At 42.4% G+C, this 14,762-nt stretch overlaps 5 protein-coding genes across 6 annotated transcripts; 3 read left to right on the top strand and 2 right to left on the bottom strand.

Annotated features, from left to right (window-relative positions):
- Positions 1 to 566: 566 nt before the first annotated feature.
- LOC102717698 (uncharacterized N-acetyltransferase p20-like) lies at positions 567 to 1,412 on the top strand. The gene has a single exon (XM_040522548.1). It carries the CDS (start codon positions 589 to 591, stop codon positions 1,162 to 1,164), a length of 576 nt encoding a protein of 191 aa, XP_040378482.1. The 5' UTR covers positions 567 to 588; the 3' UTR covers positions 1,165 to 1,412.
- Positions 1,413 to 1,950: 538 nt separating this feature from the next.
- On the top strand, positions 1,951 to 2,736 carry LOC102717976 (uncharacterized N-acetyltransferase p20-like). The gene has a single exon (XM_040521987.1). The coding sequence runs from the start codon at positions 2,007 to 2,009 to the stop codon at positions 2,517 to 2,519; it is 513 nt and encodes a 170-aa protein (XP_040377921.1). The 5' UTR covers positions 1,951 to 2,006; the 3' UTR covers positions 2,520 to 2,736.
- On the top strand, positions 2,427 to 3,432 carry LOC102718258 (uncharacterized N-acetyltransferase p20-like). Its single transcript, XM_040521986.1, has 2 exons — positions 2,427 to 2,485; positions 2,765 to 3,432. The coding sequence occupies exon 2, from the start codon at positions 2,868 to 2,870 to the stop codon at positions 3,381 to 3,383; it is 516 nt and encodes a 171-aa protein (XP_040377920.1). The 5' UTR covers positions 2,427 to 2,485; positions 2,765 to 2,867; the 3' UTR covers positions 3,384 to 3,432.
- Positions 3,433 to 3,473: 41 nt separating this feature from the next.
- On the bottom strand, positions 3,474 to 8,890 carry LOC102707945 (glutamate dehydrogenase 1, mitochondrial). 2 transcript variants are annotated; one of them, XM_015834687.1, is made up of 11 exons: positions 8,741 to 8,890; positions 8,572 to 8,625; positions 6,718 to 6,858; positions 6,408 to 6,521; positions 5,830 to 6,051; positions 5,653 to 5,727; positions 5,316 to 5,432; positions 4,441 to 4,691; positions 4,254 to 4,329; positions 4,069 to 4,155; positions 3,474 to 3,952 (listed from the first exon to the last, which is right to left on the bottom strand). In XM_015834687.1, the coding sequence occupies exons 3-11, from the start codon at positions 6,823 to 6,825 to the stop codon at positions 3,767 to 3,769; spliced, it is 1,236 nt and encodes a 411-aa protein (XP_015690173.1). In that variant the 5' UTR covers positions 6,826 to 6,858; positions 8,572 to 8,625; positions 8,741 to 8,890; the 3' UTR covers positions 3,474 to 3,766. The 2 variants fall into 2 exon arrangements, with proteins under 2 accessions (XP_015690173.1, XP_006650717.1); XM_006650654.3 differs by lacking the exons at positions 8,572 to 8,625; positions 8,741 to 8,890 and adding an exon at positions 6,975 to 7,078.
- Positions 8,891 to 11,600: 2,710 nt separating this feature from the next.
- On the bottom strand, positions 11,601 to 14,131 carry LOC102708227 (40S ribosomal protein S18). The gene is made up of 4 exons (XM_006650655.2): positions 14,031 to 14,131; positions 13,781 to 13,941; positions 13,487 to 13,675; positions 11,601 to 11,979 (listed from the first exon to the last, which is right to left on the bottom strand). The coding sequence occupies exons 1-4, from the start codon at positions 14,031 to 14,033 to the stop codon at positions 11,874 to 11,876; spliced, it is 459 nt and encodes a 152-aa protein (XP_006650718.1). The 5' UTR covers positions 14,034 to 14,131; the 3' UTR covers positions 11,601 to 11,873.
- Positions 14,132 to 14,762: the final 631 nt, after the last annotated feature.

Below are 14,762 nucleotides of genomic sequence, written 5' to 3' on the forward strand. Positions count from 1 at the left end.
GATTTTCTCTTCCAAACTTTTTTTTAAAAAAATTGAATTCACGTGATAGTTATTAAACCAAACCACGGTGTACCGTTATCGTGCTACGGTGATATAGGCCGATTATCACTATGATAATCGCGATATTGCAAACCCTGGTTAGGACTAATAGGTCATAGTAAGGTTGACCATTGACTTGTCTGTAGCTGATCTGTGCACCTTCCTCCTTTCTTCTCGAGAGCCGATCAATGTTTGCAATTAATTGATAAACATGAAACTTGGCGTTCAAGTATCTGGAATCATGATTCGTCCAGCCAAAGTCAACACAAAGTACCACCTCCATCTCATAATAATGTTATTTTTTGTTTTTTTTTCACGTTTGACCATTCATTTTATTTAAAAAATTTATATAAAAACTTTAAAAAATTAGTCACATATAAAATACTATTTATATTAAGAAAAAATTTAAATAAGACGAATAGTCAAACGGACACGAAAAAAAATAAGGTTACTACGGACGGAGGCAGTAGGCCTAAGCTGATGATGTGCCTACATAAACACGCAGGGCACCAGCTGCGTCGTTGCAAGACGCAACCAGCTCACAGATAGATGGATAGTGCTCGGAGCCAAGAACTGCACGCCGCGGCGGCGAGGGGCGCCGTGGAGGCCGTCAGCCTCCGGCGGTTCGACCTCGCCGACGTGAACGCCATGATGGCGTGGGCGTCGGACCCCGAGGTGACCGCCTTCTGCCGGTGGGAACCGTACGAGTCGACGGAGCCCCTGCTCGCCTACCTCCGGGACACCGTGCTCCCGCACCCGTGGTTCCGCGCCATCTGCCTCGCCGGCGGCGGCGGCGGCGACGACACCCCCGTCGGCGCGGTGTCCGTGACGCCGACGGCCGACGCGTGCCGCGCCGAGCTCGGGTACGTGCTGGCGCGCGCGCACTGGGGGAAGGGCGTGGCCACGGCCGCCGTGAAGCGCGCCGTCGCCGCGGTGTTCGCGGAGGTGGAGGGGCTGGAGCGCGTGGAGGCGCTCGTCGACGTGCGCAACGCGGCGTCGCAGCGCGTGCTGGAGAAGGCCGGGTTCCGGCGGGAGGCCGTGCTGCGCAGGTACTGCGTGCTCAAAGGGGATGTCAGGGACATGGTCATCTACAGCTTCGTCTCAACTGATCCTCTCGTTCATTAGCTGATCGATACATCATCCGTGTAACCTTGAGCCAGTGGTATCATGCAGTTCGAACGACTAGGTGTTTATATTAATAATATATAATACATAATTTGTACTTTTACTATTAATCAAACAGACGTTTAAATTTTTGTTCTTCGATTAAATGCCCGGGCAACAATATATGAGGAATGTATGAGGGGATAGAGAGGGTATGTATTAGATTTTTGACTTACGTACGTGCTTTTAAATTATTACCCAGCAACAATGACCAGATTTGATCGATAAAATTAAAATTTTCAGATATTTAATCCGTAGACAAATCCATAATTTTTCTAATGTACTGTAACATAAATAATATAAAAACGTCGGTGACGGAGTGCAGGATGTCGTCCGACCTGCTCCGCCGCTGGTTGCTCAAAACACGTGTGCAAATTGAACAACCTCGAAGGACAGCGTGTCTGAAATTGATGTATAAAATCAAATTTTAGAAATTAGATTAGAAAATATATCTCCGTCTCTCAGGCTTAAAATTATCTTAGCTCTATTCTTAATTTAAAGAAAAATATGGGTTCTTGATACAAGTTATTCACATTTAAATTTCTATAGAGAAGGATATAATTTTTATGTCTAATATTCGTTAGATGAATCCAATACAATTTGTTTTGAGTGGAGAACCAATATAAAATTTTAAATAGTAAAATATTAACATTTTCTAACGCTAAAAGAAAAGCAACCTCGAGCAATTAATGTGGCCTTTATATATAGAATGAAAATATTGGGCTGAAAGACTTTCCAGCTCAAAGGAGGATTCACAATCGAATAAGAAGAGGTGGCCGCCGGCGGTGCGGCAGCGAACGCCCATGGAGACGGTGACCCTCCGCCGGTTCGAGCTCTCCGACGTGGACGCCATGATGGCGTGGGCGTCGGACCCCGAGGTGGCCGCCTTCTGCCGGTGGGAGCCGTACGAGTCGACGGAGCCCCTGCTCGCCTACCTCCGCGACACCGTGCTGCCGCACCCGTGGTTCCGCGCCATCTGCCTCGCCGGCGGCGACCGCCCCGTCGGCGCGGTGTCCCTGGCGCCGACGGAGGACGCGTGCCGCGGGGAGCTCGGGTACGTGGTGGCGCGCGCGCACTGGGGCAAGGGCGTGGCGACGGCGGCGGTGAGGCGCGCGGTCGCCGCGGTGTTCGGCGGCGAGGTGGAGGGGCTGGCGCGCGTGGAGGCGCTCGTCGACGTTGACAACGCGGCGTCGCAGCGCGTGGTGGGGAAGGCCGGGTTCCGGCGGGAGGGCGTGCTCCGGCGACACTACTGGCACAAGGGCCGCGTCCGGGACTTGGTCATGTACAGCTTCATCTCCTCCGACCTTCTCACCTAGTAGAAATCGCACTCTGGCAACGCAATTCTCCTTTTCTTTTACCAAATTTGGTATTACGAGTATCAAATTTTACGTTAAAATTTTAGTATCTATACCTACCTGAGTAGTACACTAAAATTGTTCTAATTTTATTTATATAGAGTATAATCTACACCTCGAATAAGATAACTAATCCGTTAATTAGTTTAGATTAAGTATGATCTAATTATCTAAATAAGATACTCTGGTATGCTTCCTTTGATTAGTGCGGCTAGTAGCAGAGGCCACTAGCAATTAGCAAAGCAGCCAAGAGTGAAAGTGTGAAACGGCTGAAAGAGAAGAAGCGCCTGCGCCGCCGGAGTCGAGTCCATGGAGACGGTCACGCTCCGGCGGTTCGAGCTCGCCGACGCCGACGCCATGATGGCGTGGGCGTCGGATCCCGAGGTCACGGCCTTCATGGCGTGGGAGCCGTCCGAGTCCGTCGAGCACCTGCGGGCCTTCATCGGGGGCACCGTGCTGCCGCACCCCTGGTTCCGCGCCATCTGCCTCGCCGGCCCCGGCGCGTCCCCGGTCGGCGCGGTGTCCGTGACGCCGACGGCCGACCGGTGCCGCGCCGAGGTGGCGGTCGCGGTGGCGCGCGCGCACTGGGGCAAGGGCGTGGCCACGGCGGCGCTGAAGCGTGCCCTCGCCACGGCGTTCGCCGACCTCCCCGGCGTGGAGCGCGTCGAGGCGCTCGTCGACGTCGATAACGCGGCGTCGCGGCGCGCGCTCGAGAAGGCCGGGTTCCACCAGGAGGCCGTGCTGCGCAGCTACTGCGTCGTCAATGGCCGGCTCAGGGACATGGTCATCTACAGCTTCATCTCCACTGATCCTCTCGTGGAGTGAGCATCAAATCTCATCATGATATCATCAGTACTTGTATGTAATCAGATAAAGATTCCATCTTGTGAATGTATGCATGAACAAAATAAGATCTTTGCCAAGAAACCAAATTCAGATTGCTGCTTGCAAACCAGCAAGATTCCAGCCACAAGTTACAAGAAATCCTGCAGTGCCATTCTGCAAGAATGATAAAATTCAGCACCCAGCGGATTACTACTGTTTCTTCCCCAGCTAATCTCTGAGAAAAGCACACTCATTGTGGGGTTGGTTATTGAACCTATCTTCTCCAACCCCAATTGATCCGATTGACCAAAGGGAAAAGCAAAAGAAATTCAGGGATATGAAGTACAACAGGGAGATGATCATTGATCAGATGACTGACGAGATCATGCTTCCCAGCCTCTCAGGACGGTGGCGCGAGCGACGCGGTTGACGCCAAGGGTGAAGGCTCCCATGCGGAGGTCGCAGTGGTGACTCCTGCACATCTCCTTCACATCCCTGAACCCGCGTGTCATGTAGGTCTTCAGCTCAGTGTTCACCTTCTCCTCGTCCCACATGAAACCCTGAATGTTCTGAACAAACCACAAGAACAGCAGCAGCCTCACGCATCAGTCTCTTGCTTAACCTGACTGCCTTACAGTTACATTTTGCTCTAAATTAAGCACGACGAGATCGTGCAGTAACTTACCTGAACCCACTCGAAGTAGCTCACTGTGACGCCACCGGAGTTTGCGAGGATGTCTGGCAGAATGAGGACGCCTTTCTTGGACAGGATCTGCAGAAGGAATGCAGAGAAAGCATTTCAGACAGTGGTAAATATCGTTACTGTTGGAGTATCAGTCTGTCTGCCAGATAATGTGAGATGTGGCTTGCCTCATCTGCCTCAGGGTCTGTGGGGTGGTTTGCAGCCTCTATAATGTACTTTGCTTTGATGTCATTTGCATTGTCCCTAGAAAACCATGGTGACGATTAGTTGCTTCTTGCAAGTAGATTTGCAGGTGCAGTGATAAAACAGAAATAAGGTTGAAACTACTGTAAGGATGAGGAAAAAGAAGACTACTTGTTTATCACTCCACCAAGTGCTGCCGGGATGAGGACATCACATTCTTCAGTGAGCAGTGACCGCGGATCAATTGCATCGCCTCCGTCAAAGCCCTTGATGCCACGGTTCTCTGACGAGTGCTTCATTAGTTTGGTAATGTCAAGCCCATTGCTGTTCTTGACAGCTCCAGTGACATCACTGATGGCAATCACCTTGCCACCAGCTTCACTGATCAGCTGAGCAGCCCAGGAACCAACATTACCAAATCCCTGAAAAGCCAAGCAAAGCATGCAGGGGTCATCGTTGGGTTTTTTAGGGAAAAAGTCGAACAGTATCTTTACAAACGAAAAATAATTTATTAACAATTTTTTTATATACGTGTTCTTAGCTATGTAAAAGCTAAGACTGAAAAATAAGAAAAAAACAAAAGCAACTCTAAATTTAAGGTTGAAAATTTAAATTTTGGCTTATAAGCATAAGTAGAAGCGCCGTGATAAAGGTGGCAATAATTGGTCGACTGACAGATGGCCTTCACAGGCAAAATATTCAGCTTCCCTTATGTGTAAGCCTACGCTAGTAAACATAAAAAAGAGGCAATCCCAGCCTTAATAATGAATTTCCTCTTGTAATGGTAAAGTTGAAAGCGCAAATTATGTGATCCAATGGCTGTGTCCTCACAGCTGTATTCCTGAATTTCTTTGATTTTAGAACTCCTTGCTTTATATTGTGTAAAATTCTTTTGCTTTCCATAAAAGGAGGGCTGTATGATATTTTCTCTAAGAAAATTTGGTATAATTTGTGTGGGCCATATAACGACTCATGCTGCACTTTGTTCTCAAACTTCTCATCATTGTTGAAGTCCAAAGAGCTCGGTTGCCTAACATATTATTTACCTGTATTACAAAACGTTGGCCAGCAATGCCCTTGCCATGCTCTGCAAGCAAGGCTTCAGTAGCAAACAGAACTCCCCTTCCAGTAGCTGCATCTCTTCCAAGTGATCCTCCAAGGTCCTGTATTGAGCATAAATTGGCCAAGTCACCTGTAAGATAATCATAGTAATAGTGCTAGTGCCGCATCCTATCCAAAGGATTGCCCTTTATGTCAAAAAAAGGATTGTTCTTGAGATATCTTTTCATGAAACTCCACCATGATATAATCCATTTTTATGAAAACATCATTCTTGTTACATATACATGATACTCCAGTAACAAGTTCTAGGCAGATACTTACAACTGGTTTTCCAGTCACCACAGCAGGTGAATAACCGTGGAACTTTGAGTACTCATCAAGTATCCACGCCATTGTCTACATCCATGCAATAGAAAAAAGGAACATCAGAAATAAACATACTCATATGACTAATTCTCACCAGTCTCACAATGAGAGGATATACAAAGGAAAATCAACCTGAGAGTTGGTTCCCATATCTGGAGCAGGAACATCAGTATGAATGCCAATTAAGTCATGGATTTTCTGGGTGAAAACTCGGGTAAGTCGCTCGAGCTCAGAGATGCTGAGTTCTCCAGGGCTGCATCCTATTCCACCTTTAGCTCCTCCATATGGAATATTAGCTACGGCTGTTTTCCATGTCATTAGTTGTGCCAAGGCATTGACCTCGTCAGGATCAACCTGAAAAAACAGGACAGACTTGTCACTGTAAGTGCTTGTTGCAACCATGAGCAATCTGTTCTTGAAAGCAAAACAGTAAATGACTGGCAGTAAAAAAAAAGGCATTAATAAGATTTTCCTGATACTTACTTTTTTCTAAATTACTTTTAAGTAAATACTACAAACATTTTTTGAACTAACAGTTACTTTTTTTGAACTATCTGAGAGGGAATTGTAATTTGTAAGTACGATGAATTCCTAAAGAAGCCAGCATTTATGCTGAAGGACCATTTCAAGTCCAGCAAAAGCATAGCAAGAATCAATGCTGACTGCTTGTATTATGAAGAACACATAAACCAATCAACATAAATTCTCACCTCATGGTGGTACCTGATTCCACCCTTCATAGGTCCCCTAGCATTGTCATGTTGGACCCTAAACCCAACATAAGATGCTAAAGTCCCATCATCTTTTGGAATTGTGCATTCAACCTGAAATCAACCACAAACTTCTTTTCACTCAAAACCAAAAAGAAAAATTCCTATAAGCCATTGAACCTCATCACAGCAAGTTGCTTTTTTTCTTTTCAACATTCTCTCTCATGTTCATCAGGAAACCACTTTGAGCAAGTGAAACCAAAGAACACAGGTCACCAGATCTCAGCAAAAACTGTCCTAGAATCGTCACCTTGATCTCCCTGAACGGGATGAGCAAGCTCTTCTCCAGCTTGGAGTCCAGGCCCAGCAGCTTGGCCGCCTGTTTGAAGTTCCTGCTTGTCGCTGCCAACGCATTCATCCTGCTCGATGAAATTCCCCTTCAGAGCCGCACCTGAAAACAGGCCAAGAAACCTAACGAGATCAGTAACGAATCCAGCGAGAAACGCAAGCATGATCCTGAACAAGCACCAAGAATCAAAACCGTGAGGAAAACAAAGGATAATTTACTTTTATCTTCCCAAACAGCAAGACAGCAATACAGTATTGGTCAGGTTTGGTGGTGGGCAGAGGCAGCAGCAGAGCGAGTCCTACTACCGAGTAGCTTCACCTTTCAGGTCAAGTTGGTACTATATATAGGCACGTCCCTTCTTGGTGAACCTTGTCCAGTTGTTTTAAGGAAAAAATTAGAATAAAATTTTTATTTTAGGTGCTAGTTGTGACAAGATATTATTATTGTCCTGTCACATATCTTACTGACTAAAATTGGTGATTAGCAGTAAAACAATCTGTTGACTAATTACACAAAATACGCCAACCTGCGTATTAGCAAAAAATAATAATTTACGGCTAAAATTTTCATGTTCTTAGCGGACTAAAAATCAATAAAAAAATAAGATAATAAAAAGGCTAAAAATGATTTCAAAATTAAGCTTTTGAATTCAAATTTTGGTAGTGGTCGTATATATTTTAGGACAAAAGATGGGGGCATACTACATATAATTAGAGCCAGCCCTAGCTAGCCTCCTAATCCTCTTGAGAGATAAGTGTTGGACAGTGAAATCTTTCATGGATACGATCAAGATCTAGTCAGCAGCAGCAGCACATGAGAGAAGAAGACTGCGTGCATGCCCGGATCGCCGGAGAACATCCACCATTTCAGCCCTAAACCAGTGAAAAGAAAAATGGGTGCTCGAGAAAGTCTCTCCGGCAGCCGAAAAAATTACTCATTTTCAGTTAGGCGTGCTGTGCAATCTGCTGTATGGCCGATTGCTGAATGCTGATTCGCTGATGATAAACAAGTCACACGTGAATGTGATGCTATGTAGTACCCATACTCGGATGCTCCATACATCGTTGAATTTTTCAGAAATATTGTTTTTATCAGCACAGGACATCTTCTATGAAATTTCAGAAATGGCACATGGCTGACTCAGATGTGATCCATTCAGGGATTAGAAATACAGCAGCAGTCATCTCAACAAAAAACTGGTGAAGAAATACAGAAACAGATGTTCATCACAAGTATCTCATGGGTAAAAGGTTGATTTCGCAGCATTGTTGGGGAATTAATAAGTCTTTGTGTTTAATTAAGCCACATGATCATGTACAGATCACAGAGACAAGTGTGCAGTGTGTGAATCATATGCCCATATATGTCCACTGTCCAGTCATGACACATATGTGGTGACAAAAAGGGCACATGCCTTTAGGGTAGGCAGTGCAGATAACAAATAAAAAATCATCAGAATACCATCTGAGATTTGTCTCCTTTATTATAGGATAAATAGGTATTAGTTCCATACATGCAACAGAGTAAATATTAAGTAGTATATAAATACTGTATTTACTCTTTATTAAAAAATACTGGTTTTTTTCCTGTTGTTCAGTGAACTGCTAGCAGATCTCCAGCTATCAAACAATAATCAAACAGCTGCCATTCTTACACAAAGTACTGTCGATTTATATATACAATAATTCAAACAAATCTGAAGCTGCAAGTGAGAAAAAACTGAATTTTTTTATCTGAACATGCCATGCTAGAACCCTGCCACCTGAAGCAATCAAACATTCAAAGAACACCAGGAGAAGGTAAGGCTCCTCTTACATTTACAAATCGGACGAGTGAAGCAATGGAGTAATCTGGATCTTCTTGTCGTAGCTGCAGCATGCAGGCGAAGCATTAGGAGGGGTTTTATAGGAGGAAATGGCGATCGGGAAAAATCTTTTGGCCTGGATCGAACAAAAGATACGGGAGAATTGGAATCAAGACTGACCCAGGGAGTCTTGCATTAGAGAATTTGGGCGATGGCGCCGGCCGGGACGGTCGGCAATTGGATCCACATGTGATCCCAATTAAATTTGGGTTTTGGGCATCTCATTCTGCCCACTCTCCTTCTCTTTCATTTTCATGAAAAAATTGACAAAACACCACCCGTAAAGACAGTACTCTTCAGAATATCATTAGCAAATAATAACCCTTAGTCATGCCAAAACGCCAAAATTCACAAAACAGGCATTAAAAGTGACCATTCTACCCCTAAGCCTTGTATTAGCCGTATATTATTATAGAAATTAATAAAAATTATAAAAAATTATTTATTTTTGAATAAAAAGTCATAGAAAATATGAATAATTGTTTTTTCGCGCAAAAAATACCATGAAGTCTTCAAAAAGCCATATATTATTCCAGAAATTAAATTTTTGCACCAAAAAATAATTATTCATATTTTCTATGATTATTTATTCAAAAATAAATACTTTTTATATTTTTATTAATTTCTGAAATAATATATGGCTAATATAAGGCTTAGGGGTAGAATGGTCACTTTTATTGTCTGTTTTTTGAATTTTGGCATTTTGGCATGACTACCTGGTTTACCAGTGGTGTTTTGGAGGGTTCTTGTTTACTAATGGCGTTATGAAGAGTGATGACTTTACGGGTGGTGTTTTGACAATTTTCCCCATTTTCGTTCTTTGTTCTGAACTTTTGCAGTGTTTATATTCCATAAATAGTAAAAACCCAACGGTCACGTTAAAAGGTCCTCCATCCATCCTAAAATATTTTCAGTTTTCAGTTAGTTTTTAATATAATGTCGACTTTTTCATCTTATTTTATTATTGTTAGATGATAAAACATAAATAATATTTCATACTTTACACCTGACTAATTTTAAAAAAATTATAATTTTTTTAAATAAGACGGATAGTTAAATTCTGGACAAAAGTTAATATTGTAATTTTGTGAAATGCTGATTTTAAAATATAACAGTGACTTTTTTCTAAAACAATTGTAGTTTTCTGAAGTTTACTCTTTTTATTTACACATGATTGGATTGATGACACACCACTTTTAACAGTACTCTTAGTAGACATCAATGATGATGCCCCAAATCTTTCATCATCGACGAAAACTAGGGAGATCTGAATTTCAGGCAGAGCACACACCAACCAGTTGGAAGATGCGTCAGGCAAATTGGTGCAATTGGATTCCAGCAACATACCCACATCCAACAGCACCTTTGCTGCTTTAGAATTAGATAGATAGATTACTGCTAACCCTTTTTTTATTGCTGTGTCATGGATGAGGCATCATGATGCATTAGGCAAATAAAAAAAAGGCACACCAAGAATTAAAGGATTATTCTTGGAGCATAAAGTGTGCAAGGTTCGAACCTCTGCTACTGTTATTACATCAACGTAATATGTAGATGAGTGAGTCATTTCGATCTATTCCTTCCTTTTCTCTTTTCCTGAAAAATCATTCAGGATTTGCTCCCTTTTATTCCCTGAGAGTGCATCTGGCATTTGTTATTTTGACATGTGAAATGACCTGTATCAAAAACATGCAAAAGACTTGCAAGAGAACAGCACGTTGACTTCAGTAGTTCGGTGCCGGCTTTGGGATGGTTGTTTGGATTTTTAAAGATAAACGACATATTTGTAAATTTTTATGAACAAATTTTTATACACGTGTTCTTCACGAGCTAAAAGTCAAAGTATAAAAAATAAACTACGATAAAACACCCTCAAAATTAACTCTAAATTAAGATTAAAAATTTAAATTTTGACTTATAAACATGAGAAGAAAATGATGATATTCATGTCCATAGCGCTATATATATGCTGTAAAAAGAGCACAACCAAAATTATCTAGCAACCTAGCTGTTGATTAGGACTGCACTAGCTCCATATATGATGTGAAAAGAGCACAGCCAAAATTATCTAGCAACCTAGCTGTTGATTAGGACTGCACTTGCAAACAAAAGAAATTTTTGGCATCTTTTCGTTTGCGATCCACTCGATTTTTTGTAGTTAGTGGTGCCGCGTTAGCCCGCTTAACCTGTAATTATAGATGCCTAAAATAATCAGTGAGGGATAAGAACTCCAAAGGCATGTGACCCCTCGAGATCGCAAAACATGAACCTGTAGCCAGCAGCTCACTAATGGGTACGAGAAACACAGGATAACAATCGTAATTTTTTACATATACGACATTTAACGAAAAAGTATAAATGATACTTCTTAGTTTTTCGAATAGGCCAAATGGTAAATGAATAAGCCAAATGGTAATACATCATCTATCTTTCCGCTTATAATTATAATCCAAAATTTAAACTGAAATTTATTTTTCAAGGCTTCTCACCAAAATTTATTTTTTAGCCTTGACTTTTATATGGTTAAAAATATGTATATAATTGTTAATTTCTAAATTATTTTTCATTTGCAAATATAACGTATATTTTTTCCACAAAATACCCAAACAATCACTCCATGTCTAAAGATCAACAATGTCATCTGTTTAAAAACAGAACCAGCACTGTTTATATATGGTTTCATCTTGTATACTTGGAAGCTAAAATTGAATTTTCAACCAAAAAGTTAATTCTAACGGTTTTCACAAAAAAATATTTTCCAGCATTCGCTTTTAAACCACTCGAAATACTTTTCCACGAAAAGCCAAACCATTACCCCTATAATCCCTCAGAACTGATAAGAACGCACAGTGAGGAGATCATATAGCCCTCTACCCACCAGCAACAAGTCGACAAGTTAACAGGTATCATCCATATCATATTTTACCCATCTAACCTGACCATCGACAACATCAACAAATGCGCTCCCACAGGCCACAGAGAAACCAATAAGCATCACGTTGTTGCAGTATAGTACAGCATAGCAACAAGATACACAATGTGAGCGCAACATCCAAATTTGGGTAGATGCGAGTAGAGAATGGCAATAAACAAGGAGTCAATACTGCATAGTTTCATGGAAAAACAAATTACTCAGTTGCCAAGGACACTCTTCAAGATACAGTACTATAAGGTTCCATAACACAAAAATATTATCCTAGCGGAAAACATCGTCCAGTGAAACACTTGTTCATGCTTGGGGCTGTTCTCAAGCTTATCGCTTCTTGGACACACCGACTGTCTTACCCCTCCTCCCAGTTGTCTTGGTGTGCTGCCCGCGCACACGGAGGCCCCAGTAGTGACGCAGACCACGGTGGTTCCTGTACAAGAAATAAGTGTGCACGAGGGTGATTAGAGTGTAAAAGGTAGCTGACAGAATATAAAGGACATCGGTAGATCATGAATGCCTGGATAACAAATCATTTAGTCTGAAAAGCTAACAGATATTGGAGGCACACACATGAAGACAATGGAAATCATAATCCACCTGCCTAAGATAACCAGAAGTTAAGGCTAAGTGATAATCCGCATCTGCAGGTGATGTTCGATATGATCCGAACAAGTCATAAAAATTGAAAACAAGTCCTGCCTAGGCCACTCTTTACCTCTTCTTCTGAACCTATATGCTCTCGTTTTTTCGCACGCATGCTTCTTGGACCGATTCCTAAATTGCTAAACAATGTGTTTTTGCAATATACATATATATAGGAAACTGCTTAAAAAATCATATAGTTTTTCATCAAAAAAATCTATAGGAAAGTTTCTTTAAAAAAAGATATTAATTTATTTTTCAAGTTCTTACTATTAATAAATCATATGTTAATCCGCTGCTACGATTTACAAACAGATTCAACCCCAACTATCAAACAAGGCCCTAGCCTAATTCTAAAACTTGCCAGGCTAACCTGAACAAAAACATCAAAGCAAAGAAAGGTGTCAATGTACCCAACCTATGACAAAGTCAATAAGATGGGCATTATAAAGCATTATTAGGGCATTGCCTAGATCAGCTAACATTTAGGGGTGGGCATTAGGTTATTTTGGTTAATTCAACCTCGGTCTTCAGTCTTCAACTAAATTTTGGTCATTAGAAACTAAGGATGGTCTAGAGAAAAAAATGAGGACCGAGCAATTTGATCCCATTCTTCAGTCTTGGCCATGACCAGAATAATCATAAAAATTTTCGGCACAAAAATAAAAAAGAATCAAAAGCACATCTGAGTGAAGACTCTTGTTAGGTTGCATGCCCAGGAATGGGGACGTGAAAAATAGAGTTTAATCATATTGAACTTAGTGGGATTGTATAATGCATTTAGGTATTTTTGTTAATTCAGGACTAACCAAATTGACTGAACAAATTTCAACCTTTCATTATCTAGGACCAAATTGATGAACAAATTTCTCGATTTCTCGGTCTCAGGTCTTTGGTTCGGTCTTTTTCTGACCACCCCTTGTAACAGTAGGCTACACACCAAATGGCATAGGACATCACCGCATGAAGCACATCCTAACTGTTACACTAACCAGAAGTCTATTTTTATAGATTATTAATCACAAGCTGAATGCGGTCGTTCAATTGCACCTCTAGATAAGCGTGTCTTAGATCCTTCTAGTCTAGCTAACAAAAAAAGTCTAAATCGCAATGCTAAAATGTGAGGCATTGATGTCAGAAAATTAACTCTAGTTTTAATCTAACACGGTACATTAGAGTTTTAATCTAACACGGTACATTAGAGTTTTAATCTAACACGGTACATTAGAGTTTTAATCTAACACGGTACATTAGTTGTATTCCGAAAAGTGAGGTAGAAGAGACGGGATGCTCACCTGATCTTCTTGAGCCTCTCGAGATCATCCCTGAGCTTCATGTCGAGCGCGTTAGAGACGACCTGGGAGAACCTCCCGTCCTTGTAGTCCTTCTTCCTGTTCAGGAACCAGTCGGGCACCTTGAACTGCCGCGGGTTCGCCACCACCGTCATCAGCCGCTCCAGCTCCTCCGGCGAAAGCTCACCGGCCCTGCACTCCCCCGCACACACACACAGACAGAAACAGCACGACGCTCAGCCCAACCCGCCATTACCCCGAGATCTGACAAGGAACTTGCGGAGAAGAGGTTCTTGCCTCTTGTTCATGTCGATGTCGGCCTTCTTGCAGGCGATGTTGGAGAACCTGCGGCCTATACCCTTGATGGAGGTCAGCGCGAACATGATCTTCTGCTTCCCATCGACGTTGGTGTTCAGCAGACGCAGGATGTGCTGGAAGTCCTCCCCGGCGATCAGCGACTGCGGCCAGAAGAACGACGACGAGGGTTAGAGCACGAGAGGACGAGTCGGAAGTGGGGAGAGAGAGGAGAAGCGAACGGGAAGGTTACCATGGCTGCTGCGTCGGCTGGGTCTCTCGAGTGGAGAGGCGGCGGCGGCGGCGGCGGCGGCGGTATGGAGCTAGGGCTTTGGAGGCGGCGGCCCGGAGGAGGTGAGAGCTTATATAGTGGAGAGTGGAACCCTAGCTTGTCCCGGGCCATCCGGCTTGGTAGCCTTAATGGGCCTGGGCTGGGTAGAACTAGCTTGGCCCGAATTAAATTGGGCCCATGCGGAACCTGGCCTGGCAACGTAGGGCATGTTTGTCCAAACTATTTATTACTACCTCCGTCTTTAGGGTGTGTTTAGTGGGTGAAATAAAAAATTTTGAATGTCACGTAAGACGTTGAAGGAGTCTTTGGGCACGAATAAAAAAAACAAATTTCACGGTTGGCCTGTAAACCACGAGACGAATCTTTTGAGCCTAATTAATCCGTCATTAGCGCACGTGGGTTATTGTAACACTTATGGCAATCACGTACTAACTAGACTCGAACAATTTGTCTCATAATTTTTCACATAAGCAGTTAGTTTTTTATTTTATTTATATTTAATACTCAATTTAGATGTCCAAAGATTTGATGTGATGTTTTTGGGTGAAAATTTTTGGGAACTAAACAGCCCCTAAATGTTTTTTTTATACATGTTTGACCGTTTATCTTATTTAACTTTTTTGTCAATTATATAAAGCTATATATATGCATAAAAGTATATTTAACAATAAATACAATGATATAAAAATAATT

Source organism: Oryza brachyantha, chromosome 3, assembly GCF_000231095.2.
Source record: "Oryza brachyantha chromosome 3, ObraRS2, whole genome shotgun sequence".
Classification (NCBI taxonomy): Eukaryota; Viridiplantae; Streptophyta; class Magnoliopsida; order Poales; family Poaceae; genus Oryza; species Oryza brachyantha.

Excerpts from the sequence above, each read along its gene's own strand:
- LOC102717698 (XM_040522548.1), top strand. The coding sequence starts at position 589 with ATGGATAGTGCTCGGAGCCAAGAACTGCACGCCGCGGCGGCGAGGGGC.
- LOC102717976 (XM_040521987.1), top strand. The coding sequence starts at position 2,007 with ATGGAGACGGTGACCCTCCGCCGGTTCGAGCTCTCCGACGTGGACGCC.
- LOC102718258 (XM_040521986.1), top strand. The coding sequence starts at position 2,868 with ATGGAGACGGTCACGCTCCGGCGGTTCGAGCTCGCCGACGCCGACGCC.
- LOC102707945 (XM_015834687.1), bottom strand. The coding sequence starts at position 6,825 with ATGAATGCGTTGGCAGCGACAAGCAGGAACTTCAAACAGGCGGCCAAG. Across the intron at positions 6,522-6,717 it reads TCCCGTTCAGGGAGATCAAG|GTTGAATGCACAATTCCAAA; the intron begins GTGACGATTCTA and ends GGTTGATTTCAG. Across the intron at positions 6,052-6,407 it reads GAATCAGGTACCACCATGAG|GTTGATCCTGACGAGGTCAA; the intron begins GTGAGAATTTAT and ends CTGTTTTTTCAG.
- LOC102708227 (XM_006650655.2), bottom strand. Across the intron at positions 13,676-13,780 it reads GACATCGACATGAACAAGAG|GGCCGGTGAGCTTTCGCCGG; the intron begins GCAAGAACCTCT and ends GGGGGAGTGCAG. Across the intron at positions 11,980-13,486 it reads GAGAGGCTCAAGAAGATCAG|GAACCACCGTGGTCTGCGTC; the intron begins GTGAGCATCCCG and ends TTTCTTGTACAG.